Source organism: Octodon degus, unplaced genomic scaffold (assembly GCF_000260255.1).
Source record: "Octodon degus isolate 3935 unplaced genomic scaffold, OctDeg1.0 scaffold00017, whole genome shotgun sequence".
NCBI lineage: Eukaryota > Metazoa > Chordata > Mammalia > Rodentia > Octodontidae > Octodon > Octodon degus.
The window spans coordinates 3,872,260-3,895,476 of NW_004524593.1; the positions used below are offsets into that span (position 1 = coordinate 3,872,260).

At 37.6% G+C, this 23,217-nt stretch overlaps 1 protein-coding gene across 2 annotated transcripts in view; it reads left to right on the forward strand.

Moving 5' to 3' along the window:
* The window catches only part of Slc9c2 (solute carrier family 9 member C2 (putative)), a 111,129-nt gene that overhangs the window by 54,795 nt on the left and 33,117 nt on the right, over positions 1 to 23,217 (forward strand). For both annotated transcript variants that reach the window (XM_023710345.1, XM_023710346.1), the window contains 9 exons: positions 1,133 to 1,232; positions 1,907 to 2,050; positions 9,177 to 9,345; positions 10,465 to 10,546; positions 12,009 to 12,175; positions 12,938 to 13,042; positions 20,368 to 20,465; positions 21,518 to 21,637; positions 22,945 to 23,143. In XM_023710345.1, the coding sequence (XP_023566113.1) occupies positions 1,133 to 1,232; positions 1,907 to 2,050; positions 9,177 to 9,345; positions 10,465 to 10,546; positions 12,009 to 12,175; positions 12,938 to 13,042; positions 20,368 to 20,465; positions 21,518 to 21,637; positions 22,945 to 23,143 (1,184 nt within the window). The remainder of the gene's footprint in view (positions 1 to 1,132; positions 1,233 to 1,906; positions 2,051 to 9,176; positions 9,346 to 10,464; positions 10,547 to 12,008; positions 12,176 to 12,937; positions 13,043 to 20,367; positions 20,466 to 21,517; positions 21,638 to 22,944; positions 23,144 to 23,217) is intronic.

A 23,217-nucleotide genomic window follows, 5' to 3' on the forward strand; every position in this document is an offset into this window, starting at 1 on the left:
GAGACAGTTTCACTAAATCACAGTTTGCAAGTACTACTGGTTTTGCTGTTATTGGATACTTAAGCTCAATTAAGTAAGCAAATAAAAATTCTAGCACAGGTGTAAGTGACTAGATTAAGTGAAAGGAACAGTAACATACTCTATAGAGTAATATATGGTATTAACTCACTAAGCAGTAAGTAAATAGATAAATTAATAGCACAGTAATAATGATTATAATTTATTCATTCCTGCAAAATGTGCCAGGCAATTTTTCCAGACTCTGAGTTAACTTTCGTAATAATTATACAGTTACACCTGCTTCCAAATGAAAAAACTCAAAGGAGAAAAGGAAGGCCACACTTCAAAAGCAACCATCTTTGTATGTTCCCAACATTATTCCACTTCTATTTTTCATGTTCTTTCTTTAGTTTTCTATCTGTTGCATAATGTGCTATTTGAGACCTCTGCAGCCTAGGACTATTGTTACTTGTGGCATTCAAACATTCTTCAAGGTTATTTTTCTTGCCTCAGGCTAGAGTTACAAATCTGTTTAGAACCCAAGGAAGGAATTACCCTTTGAGTTAAGGAGGCAAAAGAAAAGCAAGCCTCAAGAACCTCAGGTGCCAACGAAACTGGACTTCTAGTACTCGCAGCACAGTGGCCACGAGCAGAAACTGTTAAGCTCCTTTTCCATTATCCTTGTCCTCAGTGACAGTCTGGGGTTGGCCAGAAGGGTCAAATAGGCTTGGTTTGAGCAGTCCACTAGCAAAGAATGGCTTTTGTATTTTAAAGTGGTTTATGAAAGACCAAAAGAAAAATATTTTGTAGTATGTGAAGATGACATGAAATTTAAATTGTAGTGTCTATAAATGAAGTTTTATCATATACTCATTTGCTTGTATAGTGTCTGTGGCTACAGTTGTGATACAACAGCTGAGTTAATAGTTGTGACAGATGCCATGTGGCCCACAAATATTTACTGTCTGGCCCTTTAAAAAAAAAGCTCGCTCCTTCTGATTCACAAGATTAGGCTGATCACTCTAAGTAAGAAATTCTTCTCTCAAATTTCCCACCACTTCTTCACTTAAGATAAAGTACCTCAGTGTACAGATTTAAATGTATTTAATTTTACTCTTTTTTTCTTTCTCAGTGGAACATTTTGGAATGTCAGGCCTTGTTGCTTTGATTACAGTGGGACTGAATTTAGATTCCTTAAGCTTTAAAGCAAATATGGAGCATGTAATTACTAAGTAAGTTTCCTATTCTGCATTTAATACAGATTTCATAGATGTTTAGTTCTTAAGAGGGCATGCCTTTAGTAGTGGATGCTATTAAAATTCTCTTTGTATAATTTTGTTAAACCTTTGAGGTTTAAATTTGAGTTACATTTGCAAAGAACTTAAGGTACCAATAATAATTATTATTATTATTTTTCTTGTTCTTGTTTTTATTTTTATTTTTTTCAAAATTTTATTGATAAACAGCAATGAGACAGTTTCAAATCAAATCGAAGTACAGATTCAACAAATAACACACTGCATATATTCTTCTTAGTGGTTAATTGCTGTACAAGATGCGGACTTGAGATCCTATTTACAAACACTATTAGAACAAATCATTCTATTCATTAAGAGAATGGTACCAATAATAATTGACATTAATATTTTCATTATGAATAAAGGGTCAGTAGCTCAGAGATCTTAGTATTTTTATATAACTCTTTGATAGAATTTTACTTTGAATTGTGGATTTAAAGAAATTAATGATTTTCTCCTTTTGTTTAAATGCATCGCTTAGGTTGAAAACAGGAGAATCACTATGAGTCTGAGTTGGGCAGTGAGACCCTGTACCAAATACATGAAAATACATTAAAATTTTTTTTTAAATGCATTGCTTATACTGTGATTCTTTTTATTCTTTCTAGATTCCTAATGATGTTTTCATCTGTATATGAACATTTAATATATACTTTCTTTGGCATTGTGATTGGATGTGGAGATATAGAGTCTTTCAAATTTCATACCTTAGTTTTCACTCTCTTGTTATTTGCAACAGTGAATTTTGTAAGGTAATGATTATATTTTAATGTTCATTTTTCTGAGCTTAGTTATGAAGCCCTGGATTAGAACTGGGAAGCAGTGGTGTACAGAAAAAATAAAAGACATTTTTGACGTGGAATCAGGAAACCTGTTGTGCTGTGACGGCCTTCACAATAGCTGCTGTGCAACCCAGGAACATTGTTTAATTTTTCAGAGTCTAGCAAATGAGACAGAGTATTTGTGTCACCCTTGAGAATGCAAATTCTGGGTCCACTGAGTTGATTCTTTGGAGACAAGAGCCAGGAAGCAACTTTAACCTGTTCTTTGGGTGGGTTTTGACTCAAGGCTAAAGTTTGAACACCACTGAGTGAGAATAGTGGCCCTTAACACTCTTGTTGACTTTCATCATCATTTATTGTATCAATAGCTGTGGAAAAGTCAATTAATTCTGATCCTGTGAGCATGCCTAGAGGATGCCAAAGTTTGCTTGTGATAGCTGTAACTTCCATAAGAATTCACGACACTGTCATTGCCACACAAAGCAGTGGCCAATGGAGCTTAATAATACTTTTTAACATGTCCTCATGGAAATTTTCTTCTGCTCACTCCAAGAGTTCAGGTATTCACTCTTACACAGTTCTATCTGCTAGCTCTACTCCTGTCCCATCCATGTTGCATCTAACTTTGGTGGCCACATGCTGAATCTGTGTGGCTGTCAAATCAGTGGGCATCTTATTATCTGTTCTCTGTTTCTATGTCTGACCCTCTTGAATAGTCATTTTAAAATTAATCATTGTTTCCTAGCATGATATATGTGTTTATCTTTGGCTCTAAATTCCATCTTTCACTCTTGTTAGCTTTGATACTGTGACTATGTGATTTTGGAAAGTTACCTAATCTAAGTTTCATTGAACTTATTTGTACAATGGGCACAATTACAGAACTATCTCAGAGGTGGCTATGAGGATTACATTTGGTAATCCAAGTCTAAGAGTACAACACCTTGCCTAGCATAGGACAAATGCTCAGTAAAGTTAGTTACTATTATTATTATGGGTATCCTTATTTTCTCAGGACAAAAAAAATTTTGAAGTGTTAAAGCTGTGAGAAGATTCCAAGGGAAATTATCAGTAGATTTTAGAATTAAACATCTTAAGTAAAATTAAAAAATGAAAACAAACCACTGTGTTTATTTATCCAGCAGATATTTATCAAGCATTTACTAAATTCTGTGTTTTTTTCTAGGCAATTAGGACACCTGGTCAAAAATAGTCCATATATATATATATATATATATATATATATGCCAATAGGGAGTTTATATTATTGGCGAGGATTCCTGAAAGGGAAAGCATATTAAATACTAACATTATGTAATAGAAAATGTGAAAGATTATGAAAAATAAGGAAAGCAAGCTGAAGGGGATGCTCATGGGGGATAGTGACCTGTGTCTTCAATAGAGTGGTCAAGGGAGCTGCCACCTCCCAGCATGGCTCTTGACATTCCCATGGGGGAAGGATGGGAAAAATAAAGATTAGAGACAAAAGCTGAGGTCAGGTGGAGCCCTCTCTCTCCAGATGGGAGGAAAGGAAGCTTCTCAATCAACTTAGAGCATTTATTTATATATTTGACAAGGTTAGTGTCATGTGGCACAGGCTTGCTTAGCAACTACTGGTTGGAATTGTCTGGGGTATGATATTTCTCTGGACTGAAGCAGCCTGTATTTCCTCAATAGCTCTGTGTTCTCAGACTGGCCTTGCCTTGTCAATGTACATGTGACCAATTTCCAGATTTAGCTGCTCCCTGCAAGCAGCCTCATTTAGAAAGTGATGTTTAAGATATGAAAGAGACCAGGGAACAAGGCAGGTGTCAGGAAAGCTTTTTAGGTAGATATTCATCAGTGAGCAAGCCCTGAGGGAGAAAGCCTGGCATGTCAGGAAACAGCCAAAAAGCCTTGGTCACCAATGCAGAAAAGAGGGGAGAACAATAGGATAATTAAGAAAAAAAGAAGTGAGATCCCCTAAAGATAGATTCCATAGGATCTTGTAGAAAATGTCTTACCAGAAAGGCATAAATTGAAATTAATTTGTAGGGGTCAGCAAGATAGCTCAGTAGTCTAAAGCACCTGCTTAGGCAAGCTTAGGCAAAGCATAGGGACCACAGTTCCCAGTACCACATGCTGCTCCAGCCCCACCCCCAGGGCGGGCTGAGCCAACCACAAAAAAAAGAAAAAAATGAAATTAATTTGTATGTGATTTTGATGGATTCTCAAGAAAATCTTGGTTGGATTAAGTTTATCAATATGTCTGTACTGCTTAGGCAAGCACAGGGACCAGGGTTCAATCCCTGGCACCACATGCTGGCCCTGCACCCAGGCGCATTGAGCCGGCTGCTCAAGATTGAGCATGGTGACACACACTTGTAATCCCAGCACTGGTGAGGCTGAAAACAGGAGGATCACTATGAGTCTGAACTGTGTAGTGACGCCCATAGCAAATACATTTTTAAAAAGTCTATAATAATTTTACCTTTTGGTCATGATCTGTATATCTTTCAATTCCAATTTCTGAATCTGGCCATTTTATGACATTTGGGGAATGGATTATCTTGTTAATATTCTTTGAAGATGTTTCCATGGAAGAATTGACTATCTAAATGTAAACTCCCGATACAGTAGTGTAATGGTAAATCCTATTATTTGTATAGAACTTTTAGCATCTTTATTTATTTATTTATTTATTTATTTATTTTTTGCGGAGCCGGGGATTGAACTCAGGCCCTTGCGCTTGCCAGGGAAGCGCTTATTCCACTGAGCCATCTCCCCAGCCCTCTAGCATCATTTTTTAAAGTGAAATATTTACTTAAGTGAAGTAAGTTTAAATGTTCCAGAAATGGAACATACTAGAGATCTGTACACAATAAAAATGAATATAAATTACTCAACTCCATCAACATTTCCAGTTAAATATTAATATAAGTACATGTTTACACTTTTGTTTATATGTGAATAACACACATGCATGATGTAAAGATTATGACAAAAAAGAAAATCAGAGACACTAACAATGTTCTCAAGTTTTTAAAATGATGTGGAATATGTTTAGTAACAATATTCTACATTGAGATCAGCCCTTGATTTAATTTCATGATTTTATGCTGAAAGCATGGTTGCTTTTAATAATAACAGTACAGCTACCAATATGGTAATGCACTGGCTTATTAATAATGATGGTATTTTATATTCACTGTAATTTCAGTGTGTACAAAAGTTTTAATACTAATTCTTTACTATGATGTCTTAAACTTTCTGAGTCTTTTCAACATAAAAAATAGTCGCACATATTTAGGTGTTTTCTAAAAAAACAAAATAATTGATAATTGGTCTCTGTGGTTCCTAGTAATAAGTTTTGTCTTTTTTCTTTGTCACATGCAGGTTATGTTCACATTTAGGACTGCATTAAAGCCCAGTAGTTTTTAAACAATATTACCAAATAACCATAGGTCCCCAGTGCAACGAAGTGGAACAATCTTCATAGAGCACGTTAGTTACTGAAGTTGAAACTGTTCCTGTTGGATATTTTCCCACTTCAGTGTGTAGTAGATTGTTAGGATTTCACTATGTGGATTTAAAAAATGGCTTTGATTTCTTCCATAGTCCAGAGTTGGAAATCATGCTCTTTTGTAGATGAACTCTTTCAATGTAATTCTAGCATACATAAAACCTACATCCTCAGCTATCTTACCAGTAGATCATGGAACCAAAGTGAGATGGCTTTCCTGTTTCCACAGTCCATTTAAATGTTGTTTTGAAATCTGAATATTTCTATCATGTATAATTTCTGTTTCGGATAGTTCTTGTGAGGCTAGACCCTGAGGAGTGACTGAGATGACTAGGACAGATAGGATTGAAGCAAACAGTGATATCTTTATTTCAGATTGGGTGCAATCTCACAAAGGGAGTGTCTTAGTTACTGTGTACTCATTGCTGGGACAAATGCCTGACACTCAAAATGAAGGAAGGAAAGGTTTATTTAGCTCACAGTTACTGGAGGGTTCAGTCCATATTTCACTGGCTCCACGGCAAATGTCAGCAGTTCATGCAGCAGAAAACAATGAAGAGCAGAGGAGGAGCAGCAGCTGCGGCATCCTTCAACCTTCTTTCTTCCTTCTACACTGACTGTAAAGACCGGCAATTGCAGCTCCTCCAAAGTGGCACGGCTGCCAGATCCAGCTCCTCCAAAGACTGGGACTTCTCCATGGAAGAGGGGCAGGGCGGCAGGAAGCTTTTCTCAATTCCTGGGCCCTGCCCACCTGCAAGGCTAGGCCCCCAGCTGAGAACTGCAGAGCTGATTCAGCCAAGTTGACACAATGTATCAACTAACAAAGGAAGAAAAGACCATTGGCCACAAACAAAGGAAGAAAACATTCTATTATAGCCTAGTGTAAGCATGGGAGGGGGAGTTCCACGGAGGCAGATAGAAAAATTTAAGTTTTTCAGGGGTCCTTGATGGGTCTGATGCCTCTTGGGAAAGTGGCGGAAGACAGTGGTATGCTGCTGATTTACAGCATGACATTCTGTAGATTTATGGGGTTTGCTGTAAGCCTGAGAACCAAGTCTGGTAACCATCCTGAGAAACATTTATTTTAGTCGCCTGGGCTGAATAAGGTCTCTCTGTCTGAATAGATCAGTGGTCTGTTGGAGTTTTTTTCTCTTCAAGGTGGGCAGGATCTAATGTGAGGGACCAAACAGTTCTGGCTACCACATTTTTCAAATTTTCTTTAAAGTAATAACTAGTTGAGGTAATAAGTCTATATAGCAGCCAAGCAAGATATATCGTTTTTCTTTGTGTAAACTATCAGTTAGTACACAAGGTATGCAATCTTTCACAATTCTTTTTTTTTTCAAAGTTTTATTGATAAACAGCAATGAGACAGTTTCAAATCAAATCGGAAGTACAGTTTCAACAAATAATACACTGCATATATTCTTCTTAGTGGTTAATTGCTGTACAAGATGCGGACTTGTGATCCTATTTACAAACACCATTAGAACAAATCATTCCATTCATTAAGACAATGCAACTATATATCTACCCCAACCACTTTGAATACACAGATACAGAATGGACATTCATCGGTGTACCCCATTTTTTCTAAGTTCCGTTATTGAATATTATAGGTGTGTAAACTCAGCAAAATATTCTAAAAGAGTCCAGTAGCCCATAATAGCATTGGGTCTTATATTTAACTGACAATGTCAGAAATTATTGACCTGAGTCCCCCACAGCTCAACTTAACAGCATGGCTTTATTTCTTATATTTCGACTTCATACTTTTCTACTGGATGGTTAAGACCAAGATAAAGCAAGACCTATCCAACAAGAGTTGTAGCTTTTAATCTTTCACAATTCTGAGATCTGTTCTCACTAAATAAGCTACAAATTCATTTATGTTTTTTTTTTTAAGGTTTTTTTTTTTTTAATTTTAGGGAAGGGTCTACAGGGTGTTCAGGGTCTCACTACTAGATCGGACGCATAATGATACTGTACTACTGTACACAGTAGTATACTGCTCCCATGAGCGGGGATTACAGGCGCACACCACCACACCCAGTCTCCATTGCCGGCTCAGCACATCCCCTGGGGCAGGGCCGGCCCAGCGGGTGCCACCACGCCAGGTCTCAATCACCCTCTCCGCGTGGCCTGGAGGCGGGGCGGCACTGCATGCCGGCGATTGAACCCTTGCCGCTGCTGCTGCACTCTGCCCCAGCAGGCGCTTTAGTCCGTGAGCTATCAGGCCAGCCCTAATGCTTTTCTTTTACCAAATTAAAGCTACATTTAATTTCAAATTCCTGCGGAACAATACCTGGACCATTGTTTCTTTTCAGACTGGGTGAAGCATTATAGCCCAGTAGTTTCTCCGAGAAATGTCACAGGAAAAGCCCACTGCAGTGGATTGCCAGTGGATGGTCAGCTTGTTACACACAGATGAGCAGAACTAGCATGGTTTGCGGGTGTGGGAGGCCCACCTGAGGACTGTTGCCAGTAGTACAAGAGGCAGAACCAGAGAAGCTGTTAGGAAGCTCTTAGGGAAGCTGTAAGGAGCTATGGGAAGCTGTTGGAAGCTGCTGGTTCTCTTTGGCTGTCTTGATGTGGGACCTTGTCATGCTGGCTTTTCTGGTGAACTTGTCTGTTTTCATTGAACCTCATCGTTGCTGAGAATGGCTGTGGCTCACTTTGGAGGAGCTCTGGTCCTCATTTGGAACATCGCTTCCGGGCTCTGGAGCGGAAGACTGCTCAGTTTCCTGAAGAAGTTTGTTACATTGGCTTTCCTGATGGGAACTCAGGTTTCCTCATCATTAGAGGAGTTTGGTACCTCTCTGGTGCTGAGGATGGCTGTGGCAGTTTTGTGGGGAGCACTGGTTCTTACTTTACGGCCTGCTGGCTGCAGTTCAGATCCTTCAGCCTGCTAGCACAGATTCATCAACCAATGGCACAGACTTTCTAACTTCCACCACACCCTTTGAACTTCTCATCACAGATCCATGAAACACCCCTGCATGAGCCATTGTGGGCTTCAGGCCTCCAGTTGGACTCCTGGAGGCATTTTTATAAGCTCTAAGTTTTCAGTTGAACTCATAGAGGACATTATCTTGGGATCCAGGCCCTCAGCTGGATTTTTTGGTCTTTAGTGTATGGACAGATTTCCTGCACTTTTGTATGCGATTCTTTGGGTGATTCATTATAAGATAATCTCATAAAATATGTGTCCTATATTGTATTGTTCCCCTTTCAAAAAACCCAAACTGCAACACCCATTGTTTTTTGATGACGAGCTTTCTGACTATGAAGAACCAGAAACCAGAATCACTGCAATTAACCAAATATATTTGACTGTAGTGGCCCAATTTTTCAGGCAGGTGACCTTCACGGTTCATATATTCTTTATTTTCCTGCTGAGCTTGAGTATCACTTTTCATAGTCACACAATATGTAGAAAGCAGATTTAGTTTCAGAAAGCTTGCACGGCAGCAATAGACTGCATTGTTTTCTTTGTCTTGAAAATTTTTATATGGAATTTGGCATTGAGTACATAGTTTCAACATAGGTAATATATACGGTGTGGTTTAACTTTCAATCTTTTTCTATCTGCAGGATTCTTACTACTATTGCACTGACTCCTATCTTAATGCAGTTGAGTCATGAATACAATTGGCAATTGGGAATTGTCATTGCCTGGTCTGGAATTAGAGGAGTTTTTAGCTTACTGTTGTCTCCCGATGTTTATAATCTGGCTGAACAAAAAGTAAAGGCTCCACATCTGGTAGGAAAAGTCAAGTCTTGTGATTATTTATTCATCTTCAGTTGTAGCACTTGCGATTATACCCAACAATGAAATTACCTAGTTTCAAATTAGACTTTAAAAAAGCAGAAAGAGAAACTCAGAGGAAAGTTTGTGTTGACAGTTTGAAGGGCACCAATACATCATATTGGATAATGATAGGGTTTTAGTTAGACTTGGCCTCCAACCTTGACTCCACTCAGAGAGAGAGCTCAACCTGACCTCAGCGTTCTGTCTTTTATCTTTATTTCTCCATTCCCTCAGTCCTCACCCCAACATTTATGCTGCTGCACACAACACAATAGGATGTTAACTAACACTTGAGTGTAATTTTACAGTGCTTCCTAATTTTGTTTGATGTTATGAATGCTCTTTGCTCCATCCTAGACCTAAAGAATCACAATCTTTAGAGAAGGGCTGCGAGTCAGTGTGCTGAACAAGCACTCTAGGACAGATGACTGTTATCAGCCAAGTCTAGGAAACAGGCAGGAGGTGATGGTGCTAGGAACTGCATTTTTCACTGAAGGACACCGAGACTTGGAGGCCCCCTGACTAATCAATGGCAAAGCCAAGGCTTACAAATATGGTATTTTTTTCTTTGTATATAGCACCTTCTCTGACCCCACCACAGCTCCCACCTGCCTCTCTGGGCCTGGTACAACTGTAGCAATGGCCCATATGTCCATTAACAGGTGGTCAGTACAGAGCCTCACCCCACTCACAGTAACCACTGCCTGGTGTGGCTGGGGCTCACCCCACCCCTCAGGCTCCAGAGCCACATCCATGATGGCTCCCAACTTTCTGGCCTTATGTAGCTGCTGCTGGAATGAGCAGCATGGAAAGTGTTTCTGTGTCTTTATCTCAGAATCTAAAATTTATCTTTATTTCCTTGAAAATTCCTTTATTAATTTCTTTGAAAATTAACTTTTGCATCAGTATGTTATGTCCAAAGAAGGTTCACGAAACATTCTTTTACCTTAATTTACTTATAAACAGGAATAAAAATATGCATTAAAGTAGAATTTTGAAGGTGGTTAAATGGTTATTTTTGGAAAACTTACTTAATCTTTTGGTTCTAACCATTTGTATGCTTTATTTTAGTTTATATTCTATGTACAAGCAGTGTCATTGTTGACTATGGGAATAAACTCACTCATGATGACTTGGTCAGCTAAGACATTAGGTAAGGCATATATATCATTCTGAAGACCTCATTTTAGTGTAATACATGCATATCTGTGTTTATAGCAGCACTACTCATAATAGCTAAATCCTGGAGACAGCTCATATGTCCATCAACAGGTGTATGGATAAAGAAAATATGCTACTACACATAATGAAATACTACTTAGATGTAAGAAAGACACATTTTAGGCATTTGTGGGAAAAAGAATACACCTAGAAATATAATGTTAAGCAAAAAATGCTGTACACATATTGGTATGATACCTCTCATTTGAATAAGGCAGAGTGTAAATAAAGAGAAAAATATGGGATTGATAGAAATTTTTCAAAAATGAGAAGTGGTACAAGAGACTGAGACTGGGGGAAGAGGGGAGGGAATGGGGAAGTAAAGAGATTGAAGATGTACATGTGACAAATATCCACAATGAATGTAAATATTATGTCATTAACATGAACTAGAAATAATAACAATAATAATGATAATGGGGAAAGGGGATTTAGAGACAGAGGAAAGAAAGTAGGTGGGGAGGGGAAGGGGAATAACAAGGAATCTAAAAGTGATATGCACATGTTATTCCCCAAGATGAATGGAAACATTGTGGATCATAAACATTGGGCTGGGAATATAGCTCCGTGGAATAAGAGCTTGCCTAACAAGTGCAAGATCCTGAGTTCAATCCCTGGTACCACTGAAAAACAAAACAAAAAACCCAAATGTATTGCAAACACATATTTGTAACTTAAAATAAAATTTAAAAAGGACATCATTCTAACTTTTTAGGAGATATTTCACATGCAATTATAAAGGTAGAACAGCTTCACTGAGGTGGAAGTGAGTGAGTAGGCAAAAGAAACACCAAATTCTTCTCTTTGGTAAGGCAGCCTTGGAGCTCTAACTTCAAATACACACTTCAATGAAGCACACAGTGCTACAAGTTTTGGATATTGAGGTTTGTGCTCCAGGAAGCAGAGGTGTCAGATCTGAGTTTATTGTAGTGACCTTTACATTTCATTATGCGTAAGAAGCAGGTGGGCAACAGGTTAACGTCAAATTCTTAGGCCAATCTGCGTCTGTGGCTGTGGCTTGGAGCCCAGGGGTTTGCACAGTTTCATAAGCAGCCCTTCCATTTGTAGGAGGCACAGGAAGTTCTCTAGCTTCTAAGAAATCCTGGTGGGCACCTCAAAGCCAAAAGTCTTCAGCAGTTGAGCCAGATGAAGCTGAGTCGTATAGCCAAGAAGGCAACACAGATAGTTGGATATTACCAATTTTCAAAAATAGTACCTTTTTTTTTTTTTTTTTTTTTTTACCAATTTTCGATAAAAAGTTGCCATTGCTCTAGTCGCCCTGTTCTGGCCGTGTAGGTGAATGCACTGTTTCACCGGCTGTCATAGGCCTGTCCTCGTCTTTCCCTCTTGCATTCACTGCAGTGTGCTGAGGCCCTTGCTTTTCTTTCTCTCAGGTCTGTGTGCTATTTCCCTCCCAAGACAAAGGGTTATACAAAACGTCACTCATCACATACAGCAGATTCTACAGAACACAATAACTTTATTTAAAACGGAGAAACTTTTGACGAATGTTAATTGGACTTTAGTAGAAGAAAAAACGAAGATTGAATATGTTATTCCTGTGAGTTGCTGTCTGGCCAAAAAGAAATAATCTTCCTTTCCCTCCCTTGATCTGCTTGTTTCATCTTAGTCTTTTAAAAAAACTGAACAAAACAAACCTAATTCTGTTAACTAAAGACCAGAAAACTGAGGGGAGATATTTGTTAGCTTTGTCATCTCGATGAAATGACTTCTTTGAATTCTGTCTCTAAAGCAAAGGTCTTGGTGATTATTGTTATCCACACAACAACAGCACAGTGGATACTTTACAAGTGGGCTGGCTGAGTACCAAGCAATGGCCCCTGCTCAGGCGATGTTTCCAAAGAGAGATCGAGAAATCTCTCCCACATAATTATTATCAAAAGCAGAAATTACAGGCTGATACAGAAAGTAGTCAAGCATGGACAGGTTTGGAGGAGAATTTGGCTTTTAAATCTTTCCAAAAGACCAGCCACTCTGGAGGCAGGAGGATCACTGAGTTTGAGGACAGCAGGGGCTATGTAGTGAGTTCAAGGCCATCCTGTGCTACACAGAAGATCCTCTAGCAAAAGCAAAAACAATAACAAAAAACCCTCCAGAACTAAAACCCCCAAACCTTTAGAAAAGAATATTTTGCTATAATTGCAACAATACTTCTTATGTGGAAAGTGACTCAAGTTACACTTAACCTGTAACTTTAGCAGTTCTGATTTGAATCACTGAAATTTTTGTTGAGTATAGCACTTGCTGTCTTCTTACAGCTTTTATTTACTTTAACTTTATCTCTTTGTGTTTTAAAACTTAGCCTGACAATCTTCAGTCTTCCCAATTTTCAAGGAATGATGGCGAGAGCCCAGCAGACGAAGTTTTAATAGAAGAAGCCAAATTACATGTAGCTATAATACAAATGGTTGGTACTGTCTGCATGGTCTGTTTAAATATTTTCGATGCCTTTAATCCTTATGGTTTTCTGGTGCCTTAGAACAAATATCTTTTTAAAGAGTCTATTGCTTATTAAAATTAATGTGCGAATTATTAAAGTTTAGACAAAACAGAAAAAAACCCACTTCTTTTTTAGGCTTTAGATTCAAGACACAAACATCATTATTCAAAGAGTAGCATGTTTAGCAGTCACTTCTGGGGTTTCTTAGAGTAAGGATTGGTACCATTTACATGTTTAGAAAATTAAACATTTTTAAATATTTGAGAATGCTTCTAGAAATATAACATATTTCAGTTCTTTTATGAAAAATTCACTCCAGTGCTTATTTATTTAGTTTTGAGATGGTCTCACTGTGTAATTCAGTTCAGTCTGTCCTTGAACTCATTATGTAGTCCAGATTGGCTTTGAACTCATATCCATCCTCTTGCCTCAGCCTCCCCAGTGTTCTGATCATAGGTGTGTTCTACCACGCCCAGCTGAAGTGCTTATTTAACCTTTAGTAGTAATGTAATACATTATAATAAATCTGGTGCACCAAAAATTATCTTAAATGTTGTCAAAAGAGGAGCCAAAAGGACAGTGTATCTGTCCCCCACCCCAGAACTCTCAGTGTTAATAACAGATACTTCTGCTCAAGAAGGGAAAGAGAACATGAGGCATGGGTGGTGGTGGGTGTCTATAATCACAGCCCTTGGGAGGCTGACACAGTAGGATTGCTGCAAATTCAAGGAAGGCCATCTAGGGGTACACAGTGAGTCCAAAGCCATCATGAGCTACATAGTGAGATCCGGTCTCAAAAAAACCCCAAAAACCAAACCAAACCAACCAATCAATCAAACAAACCAACAGGCAAAAAATGACAGAACTGACCCATGACAGCTATGAAATCCAGTGGGCAAATGTACCAACTGTCTCCATTCTTTCCATTTCTGTAAGAAATAAGTCTTTGCTTATAGCTGAGAGACTTTCTCAGTCTTAATTCTTCCAGTAAGGAACTACAAGGCTTATATTCATGTAAGATGTTCTCTGGTCTTTTAATGTCGACCTGGTGTGATTTCCTCAAAAACTTTGTGCATTTTCGATAAATCTGATTACAGTCTACTCCACCCCCCAATTTCTTTTCAGACAAGCCATGTGTTGAACGATACAGACAAGAGTCGGAGGAGGCCTTTAATCTTGTTGAAAGGGGAGACTAAATACCACTTTGAAGTGTTTAGTGCTATTAAAAAGTATCTACAGGCAACACCCTTAAGTCAATCTTGAAACAGAGGCTATATATTTTTAAAATCTCTCTTCAGAAGCTATAATTTTATTGGCAGCACTCTCGATTTGATTTTTCATTCTAGATCTTTTACCAGCTAGAGAAATTATAGACGAGAAACAGGTTTAGTTTTCAATTTGATAAATTATGGCCTATATATTTGCCCTAAGTTATACATGCTGTATGAACTGTTTCTCTTTGGTTTATCTCTCTTGTCATATGCAGAGAAGAATAAATCTACAGTTTTAATACTTCCAGGGGATTGGAAGTCTAGAATTCTCTTCAGCAGGTCCACTTATTAGGTACATAAATACTTCCCAGTTGCCCTAGGTGATTGTCTTGCCATTTGGGCTGTAGTTGTACAGAATGGCTATCTCTCTGCAGTTACCTTACTGCTCTTCCAGTTTTCCCTCGCTGTACCTGTCCAGCCTCTGCTCCCTGCTCAGACCCATCACAAATGCCATGTATTTTCTCTTTTCATCATGGAGACTTTCAATGGTTGATACAGGTTTCTGTTTTGGTTAGCTTTGCTGCATAACAAACACTAAAACTTAGTGACTAGAAACAATGGTTTCTTTTTTTCCTGTAGTTCTGTGGGTTGGATGATTTTCTTGATCTCTGCTGAGGTTTCTTATGTGTCTCAGGTCCTCTCATGGTGTAGCAGAGGCTGCAGGGTCTAGGATATCCTCACGCTTAGGTTCGTCAGTTACTGTTGGTTGTCTTCTAGAACACTGGTTTTCTTCATGATGTAGCATATTCCATTCCAGTAGGCTGCACCTAACTTCTTCACAGGGAGGTGGTCTTGGATCCAAGAAGCATGAGAAAGAAAGCTGCAAGACCACCTAAGTCCTAGACTCCAGAACCTGCACAATGTCACTTCTACTCTTGCTATTTTAGATAAAGCAAATCACAAAGTCAGCCCAGATTCAGTGAGTGGAGAAGTAGGTGCCATGTGTTGATGGAAGAAGCAGCAGTATCAGTGGTAAAATGGAATGGTCACAGGGACTCATGGGGCCATTGCTATGACACACCACATTTACTCTTCCATGAACAATCCCACGCATCAACTCACTGCATTTTAGCTTTGGCTTTCCTAAGAATTCTGTTACTGTGGCAGGAACTCTTCCTGCTTTGTGAATCCTATATTTCCCAGACTTCTCTGGGAGATCTTTTTTCTGTTTTTATTCCTTCAACCTAGATGTTCCTCAGGACAGTGAAATCTATTTTTTTTTCTTATAGTTTCTCCTTCTTTATTTTCAACCATGTTCATGATTTTAACACTATACATAAATGCTCTTCAAATTTATAATCTCCTCCAAAAACCTTTTACTATCAGTTCTTTAGATTTTAACTGAGGCTGAGCATCTTCCCCCTGGACCTTCGGCTGGTGCTCAGATCTGCCTTTAATCCATCCTGAGCCTACTGCCACATGCTTGGCCTTAGTGAGTGGAGGCATTGCCTTGTGGTGACTTGGGTGTGTCTTGTCTTTTTCTCCTTCATCAAGTTTTGATTTACCCCATGAATATTTTCTGAGTCACCTTATAAGTATTTGTCAGACATATCACTTTCTATCTTTGCAATCTTAATTTAGGCAATCTTAATCTTTTGTCAGGGTAATAACGTACAGCTGATCTTTCTATCCCCAATATTTCCCTTCTCAAAACAGTGACTTACTAAAAAGACAGATGCCACTAAGTCATCTTCCTGCTTAAAACAACATGGCTCCTCAGTGCCTATATTTTCCAGAGTGAATTTCAGAAGAATGCGTGCTCATGGGACAAGTGTAAAGAAGGTCTCCATGCAAAGAAAGTCTTCGTGCTCATATAGGCTTTGGAGATGCTGCTTTAAATAAATTTAAAGAGGTTTCTTTAAGGAGCTTCTTGTAGAACTCAGAATTTTAAAGATGCTGATGAGCTTTGGAATTGTCCAGGGGGGAATAGGTGAGGCTAACATTTCCTTCTCCCCTGCCTTCCTCCTTGCATAGATTTTCCATTTTTAAAAATTAAAAATAATTTTATTTTTACTTAATTGACATAAATACACATGTTTATGAGATACTGTTTAATACTTTGGTACATGTACACATTGTGTATTATTCAAATCAGGGTAAGCCTATCTTCTCAAGCATTTTTCATCTCTTTGTGGTGAAAATATTCAAAATTCTTCTAGAGTTTTTTGAAAGAGACATTGATCTTCAGGAACTGGGCTTCAAGGAGTGTGGGAAAGAGACACATATCACATTCTAAGGAAGATGACCTGTAAGACCAAATCTCAGCACAGAATGCTAGATAAAATCTGGCCTCTGCTCATCTCTCTGACTGACTGTGCCCCTCACCTGTCCTTCAGTGTACCCTGCCATGCTGTGCCTAGTCCCGAGATATACCGAGATACAATGAGGACTCTCACTCCTCCCTGGGCTCCTGCTCCCCGCCCCACTCTCCATCTGGATATCACACTCTTCCTTAAAATTCAGTGGTACAATCACCTCCAAGAATTTTTCTTTGACCCCCATCTTCACCTCATGTTTGATCTATGCCCTGTGCTTTATCCTCTTATACTTCATAAACTGTTTTACATGTGTTTAACCTCGCTCTTCCCTACTACACTGTGAGTCCCTTAAACTCTCTGATTATAACTACATTGCCTTACCATGGGGCTTGGAACAGAGTAGGCCTCCAATAAATATTTACTTAAGGGATGAATAATTAAAACAAATATGAGATGTGGTCAAAATCTATGGTAATGTTTAAATTAAAATTTGTTGATAGCCATTAGCCTTCCTCAAAATGCCCTCTGCTGTACTTCAGAAACACTTGTTCTGTTGCTCTAGTGATTTTCTAAGCAGTACTGAAAATTTTTTTCTTTTGTTCTTTTCACTTATATTTTATTTTTTCCAATCAGATTTTATTGATACATTTAGGCATATATAATAATCACATTCATCTTAGAGACTTTGTACCTGGTGGGTTTCTTGTTTTCATTGACAGTAATATGTATGTTACATTTTATATTTCTTCTTGCTTTAATTTTCTTATGTTTTCCAAAAAACCCTACCCTTTTAATCTACTCATTCACATTTTTATCATTATATATATATATATTTGCATTTCATAAACAAAACATTATCCTTTTAGCTTTTTTTCCCATAATTTTATTGATAAACAAATAGTAATGAGACAGTTTCAAACCAAATCGGTAGGACAGTTTCAATAATTAACACATTGCATGCATTCTTCCTGGTGGTTAATTGCTGTACAAGATACGGACATGATATCCTATTTACAAACACCATTAGAACAAATCCCTCTATTCATTTAGAGAATGTAACTATATATCTATCCTAACCACTTTAAATATACAGATACAGAATGGACATTCATCTGTATGCCCTTGTTTTGTTAAGTTCCCTTATTTGAATATTATAGGTGTGTAAACTCAGTAAAATATTCTAAAAGAGTCCAGTAGCCCATAATAGTATTGGGTCTTCTGCTTGACTGGCAATGTCAGAGATTGTTGACCTGAGTCCTACAGCTCAATATAACAGCATGGCTTTACTTCTTATATTTCGTTTTTATACTTTTCTGCTGGATGGTTAAGACCAAGGTAAAGCTGGACCTATGCAACAAGAGTTGTAGCTTTTGGGTCTGATAAGGTCAGTGAAATCCCCTCAGGATTTATTCTGAGATCCTGTACCTCAGATTGTAGAACCTTTGTCAGTGTCAGCCATGTGGATGAGTCATGGCCATTGCTTGGCCAATGTGCTCTCTGTGAAAGCCTTTATCATTATATTTTAAAGAATGCTTATATTTTATTTTCTACTACATTTCTAATATATTCTTCCTATTCAGAATGTTGCTTATTTTCATTTCTCTTCTTTTGATCAAGTTAGCCAGATGTTTGCTATTTTAATTTGCTCTCTCTCTCTCTCTCTCTCTCTCTCTCTCTCTCTCTCTCTCTCTCTCTCTCTCTCTCTCTGTTAGTACTGGGGTCAAAACTGGGACCTTGTGCTTGCCAGGCAGGCACTTATGCCACTGAGCAATCTCTAAGAGAGCTATTTTCTTTTAAAAATGTTATTGACTGAATTTAATTTGTTAATTTTTACTCATTATTTCTTTTATTCTAATACCTTTAGGTTCATTCTGCTGATTGTTTTCTAACTTTTGATTTAGATATTCAGTACAATAAATTAAAACTTTTCTTCTTTTTTTTACTATATGCATCTAAAGATAGATTTCAACTGTTTATCATGATATGCTGGCTCCAGCCATAGCTCATGTGGGCTGAAAGTTGATGGTGTGTACTTCTTGAAATGTGTCTGATATGTCATTCCTGTGGTGTCAGGCATTTCCCCTGTCACCATGAAGGTTACAAAATGGGGAAATCCACCAAGTGCCCCAGAGACTCTCAGAATAAGAATAGCCAGCTATTGTTCCTAGACTCTTTGAGAAGCAGCTTCAAAATTATTAATGCTGTTCAGGTTGGATCATTTTACTGGCTTCTGGAGCAAGAGCTTGTGAATGGATGAGCATGAAGTTGAGGAATACCATAGTGGTCTTTCCTTTCCTCTAGTGACTCTCATTGTAAAATTTAAGAAATTATGCTACACTGGTTGAGGTTGGAGACAGCAATTACAAATAATGATTATGCAGGGGTTAGTATGTGAAGAAGAAAGTTAAGGTCGTAGTCCCAGGAGATAACTCTAATCTGTGTTGGTGGAACCCAAAAGGTATAATTTTTCTTCTGTCTTGAGGGGAGAACTGTCTTGTGGTTCAAGAACACAATCCCTAAGGTTGGCCAGATAGCTCAGCAGATTGAAGTGCCTGCTTAGGCAGATGCAAAGGCTGGGAGTTCGGCCCCCGGTCTGCCATGCTGGCCCCATCCCCAGGGCTTGCTGAGACAACGATTGAGACTGGGCACAGTGGCATAGACCTGTATTCCCAGTGCTTGGGAGGCTGAAAAAAGGATGATCACTACAAGTTCAATCTATGTAGTGAGACTCTGTAGACCCTGTACTAAATACATTAAAAAAAAGAAGAGCACAATCCCTCCCCTTTTGATTGTTCTTTTTGGGGGTGAAATGACTAGCTACACTTTGAATTAATACTTTGCATTCTATTCTGTATATCATGGGTGCTTTTTACATTACTGAACTCTTTTGAGTTATGTATAAATTTTTAGCTTCTTGAAGCTATGAACTTTTGTATCTCTTCCAACACTCAGAGCAATATTTGGTAAAAAATGAATAGATACTTGAATTGAATAAAATATATATATATGCAGCTCGGGCTTGTAGTGAGACATAGTACATCCTCCTGTTTCAGCCTTCCCAGTGCTGGGATTACAGGCAGACACCACCACTACAGGTTTTAGGTTTTGGTGGCTGGCTCAGTGCACCTGGAACAGGGCTGGCATGGCAGTGTTACCAGAGATTGATCTTGGGTCCTAGGTGAGCACTTAGACAGCTGAGCTATCTCCGTTGCCCTTAATAGTGTGTTTTTATATGGAGTTATACCTCAGTATCCAAGATGGATTGGTTCTAAGACACCCTATGCACACTAAAATCTGCAGATTCTTGCCACTTATATAAAAAAGTAAAAAGAATTGAGGTGTGCATACACATATCCTAACTCCTCATGAAAATATAATCTTATATACTATGAACATGTATTAATAAGAGTAAAGAATTAAAAATGGTGCAGTATTTGCATATAACCTACCTAGTGCATCTTCATTTGTACTTTATCCCTGGATTACTCAGAACTCTTGGCACAACACAAATACTGTGTAAATAGGTCTAATAATTATTACTGGAAGGATAATGGTGAGAAAAGTCTCCCTGTATTCACTACAAATTCAGTTTTTCTCCTAAATTTTTTTGATTTGTTGATAGCATTCATTAATGTAAAACATGTGGGTTAAGAGGGCCAATCTTATTGAGTTCAGTCATAGTGAAGGTATATAAAGACTAAGTAGAGTTCATTATGCTTATAGTTTGATCCCTTATAATTTTTGATTAAAATTGTATATCTAGAGTAGCTTTGAAAAACAATGCAACGAGGGACTTATTGGAGTACAGGCAGCCCGGATATTAATTGGTGCCACCAAAATCTATTGCATCATCCAAGGAAAGTAAGTTTAATATTTCTTTAATTGCTATCTCCAAAACTGAATGGATATGTGAAAAAGATTAAACAAATTAAGACTTACATGTTCTTATTAACAGATCTGGTCAATTATCTCATCTACTTACATTTATCTGTGAGTCCATCTGTCCACATGTTCATCTGTCCACCTATCCATCTGCTCATCCATCCATCCATCCATCCATCCATCCATCCATCCATCCATCCAAATGTCCATCTAGCTAGCCATTTGTTTTTTTTTTTTTCTTATTTGGACATTTCCTCCCTGCAGTTTAATAAACCTTCATGACATTAGGGATTCTGGAGAGAGTTCTGACAACAATGGCATTAGATAAGAAACTAGGGGTTCCATTCATGAAAACTTACACTCCTTCAATTCCTATGATTATTACTCTTTTTTTGCCTTCATACCACAGTCACTAAACTACTGGGTAGAGGAGGTACAGAGAACAGGAGCACGCTATTAGAGTGCACTCTGGAGTGGAGCAGGCTCTGGAGGAGCTGACTTAAGTGGCTATGTTGAGATGTCAGGAAATCTGATGGGAAAAGCTCAGTGTCTTAATGATATATTCCACCTGGTCACAGTATTGACAAGCATTGATAACATTAGATTATGACTGTTCCAAGACAAAAGTGTGAGGCACTGCTAAGAGATACTGGTTTCAGGATAGTTAACATTTCAACAGCCTCCTAATCCTTTTGGGAGATCTATTGTCAACCCCTAGGATTACCTTCAGGAAGGTAGGGTCTTCAGATTTTTGCAGAGGCTTAGGCTAGGCAACATATGACAAAAGGGGGCTTGATCCAAAACCCCAAAAGATTGGGCTAGAGAAGCTTTAAATATGTTCTACCTCAAGCAAGAAATGATTCTTGGAATGAGGCACAAGCTAAAACTATTTCTGTGCCATTCATGGGTGGATGGATGCAGAGATTTGTAACTGAGTGCACTTATTAAGTGTATACTTCATATAACTAGTTTTATATTGCCCACTAGTACAGTACTTGTCTTTTATTACAGCACATTTTTTTCTTTGTTAGATTCATGAGTATTTATGATGTTTCAACTTATGTAAGAGCTAGAAGTTGGCTTATAATGTTTAAAAACATACTGACTTACATGGAGTACCATAAAGAAAGGGGAACTTTTGTTTTACCTGGGTAAGTATACTATGAACCTTTAATAGCAATATGAGTGAAAATATTATAACTCTAGATTTTCAGAACAGAATACTTTGATTTTTCTTATTAAAGTGATGACTAACATTATAGTCAACTCCTATTCAGTGGTGACTGAAGAGAATGTTTACTTTTCTTTCCCCATTCTGTTTTAGCAACTTCATTGGTATCACTATTAAAATATGGGCAGGAATAAGAAAAGAATAGCATTTTGGGGTTATATTGCATACTGGCTGCTTGAATGTTTTCCTGGGTATAACAGTAAGAGTGAGAAATACCTAATGGTGGACTAGACCTATGTCAGTTTAGTTTTCATCTGTTCAGAGGATAATAATATTGATATCTACAATTAGGAAAAACACAACATGGTCTTAATAATATCTATCACCAATTTTTCAAAATATCACAAAACACAGATTTTACTTAACTTGGAAAGTCTCATATTTTGTTATGTGAGTTGTGAGCTTCTCTAATTGTTGGAGGTTTTCTGATCAATGGAAGATGTCAAAGCCAGAACATGCAAGGAACACTAACGCAGCTAAAGTGTCAGTGAGTCTTAACTGTTGATAACCATAGATAATACTCTTTTCTTGCTTTTTATTAAATATAACAAATTTAAGAAAAATGCAAAAAAGTAATATAATGAATTCCCAGGATCTTACCATAAAACTCCTGAACCTCTTTTTATTAGACTCCATTAAATTTAATTAATTAATTTATTTATTGAGACAGGGTCTCACTATATAGTTCAGGCTGGCCTTGAACTCATGGTGGTCCTCCTGAGTGCTGGAATTAAAGGCATGAACTACCACACTCTCCTTTCATTTTAGATAGATTGGAAAGTTTTAAGAAATACATACCATGATTACTAAATTGAATAGTTTTTTTCTGTTCTTAATTGTTTAAAAATGCTTCTATGCAACTCATTTTCTTCTATTAACATTTTTATTTATTTTTAATTTTTAACTTTTAATATTTCATTTTCTTCTAAATGTCTTTATTTCTTGCTTTTGATTTATAAATATTTGTATTCCTTTCTATGTCCTATGGCCCTGTTTTTAAAAGCTGCACTTCATCTCAGATATGGCTTAACAAGGATCCTATTTTTATATTTCTTCATTATGATATTTACATACAGATAGCCTTTATTTGTCCTTCACTATTGTTATATATTTTTATAGACTTTTCAAATTAATTTGAACAATTTGTTTAAAAAATGTTGAACTGCACCTCTCCGTTGTTATGCTTTTAAGTGATCTCACGTTACATTTGATCTTTTTTTTTTTCAGGATTAATAAATTTATCTTATTTGTGTACCGCATTGTATTTTCAGAAGAATTTGAATATGCAGGATATATTATAGCATTCATGTATGTTTATCCTCTTCTAATACATTTGTGGCCAGCGGCAAGAAAGCTAAACGTGTCAGCTCTGAGCACAATAAACTACTATTTTTTATTTTTGTATGTATTGCAGGCAGCATTGAAGGTACTATTTAAACTAGAAATGTATTCCATTGTATTAGCTAAAACAATTCAGATGGTTTGGGATTATTTTTGTCA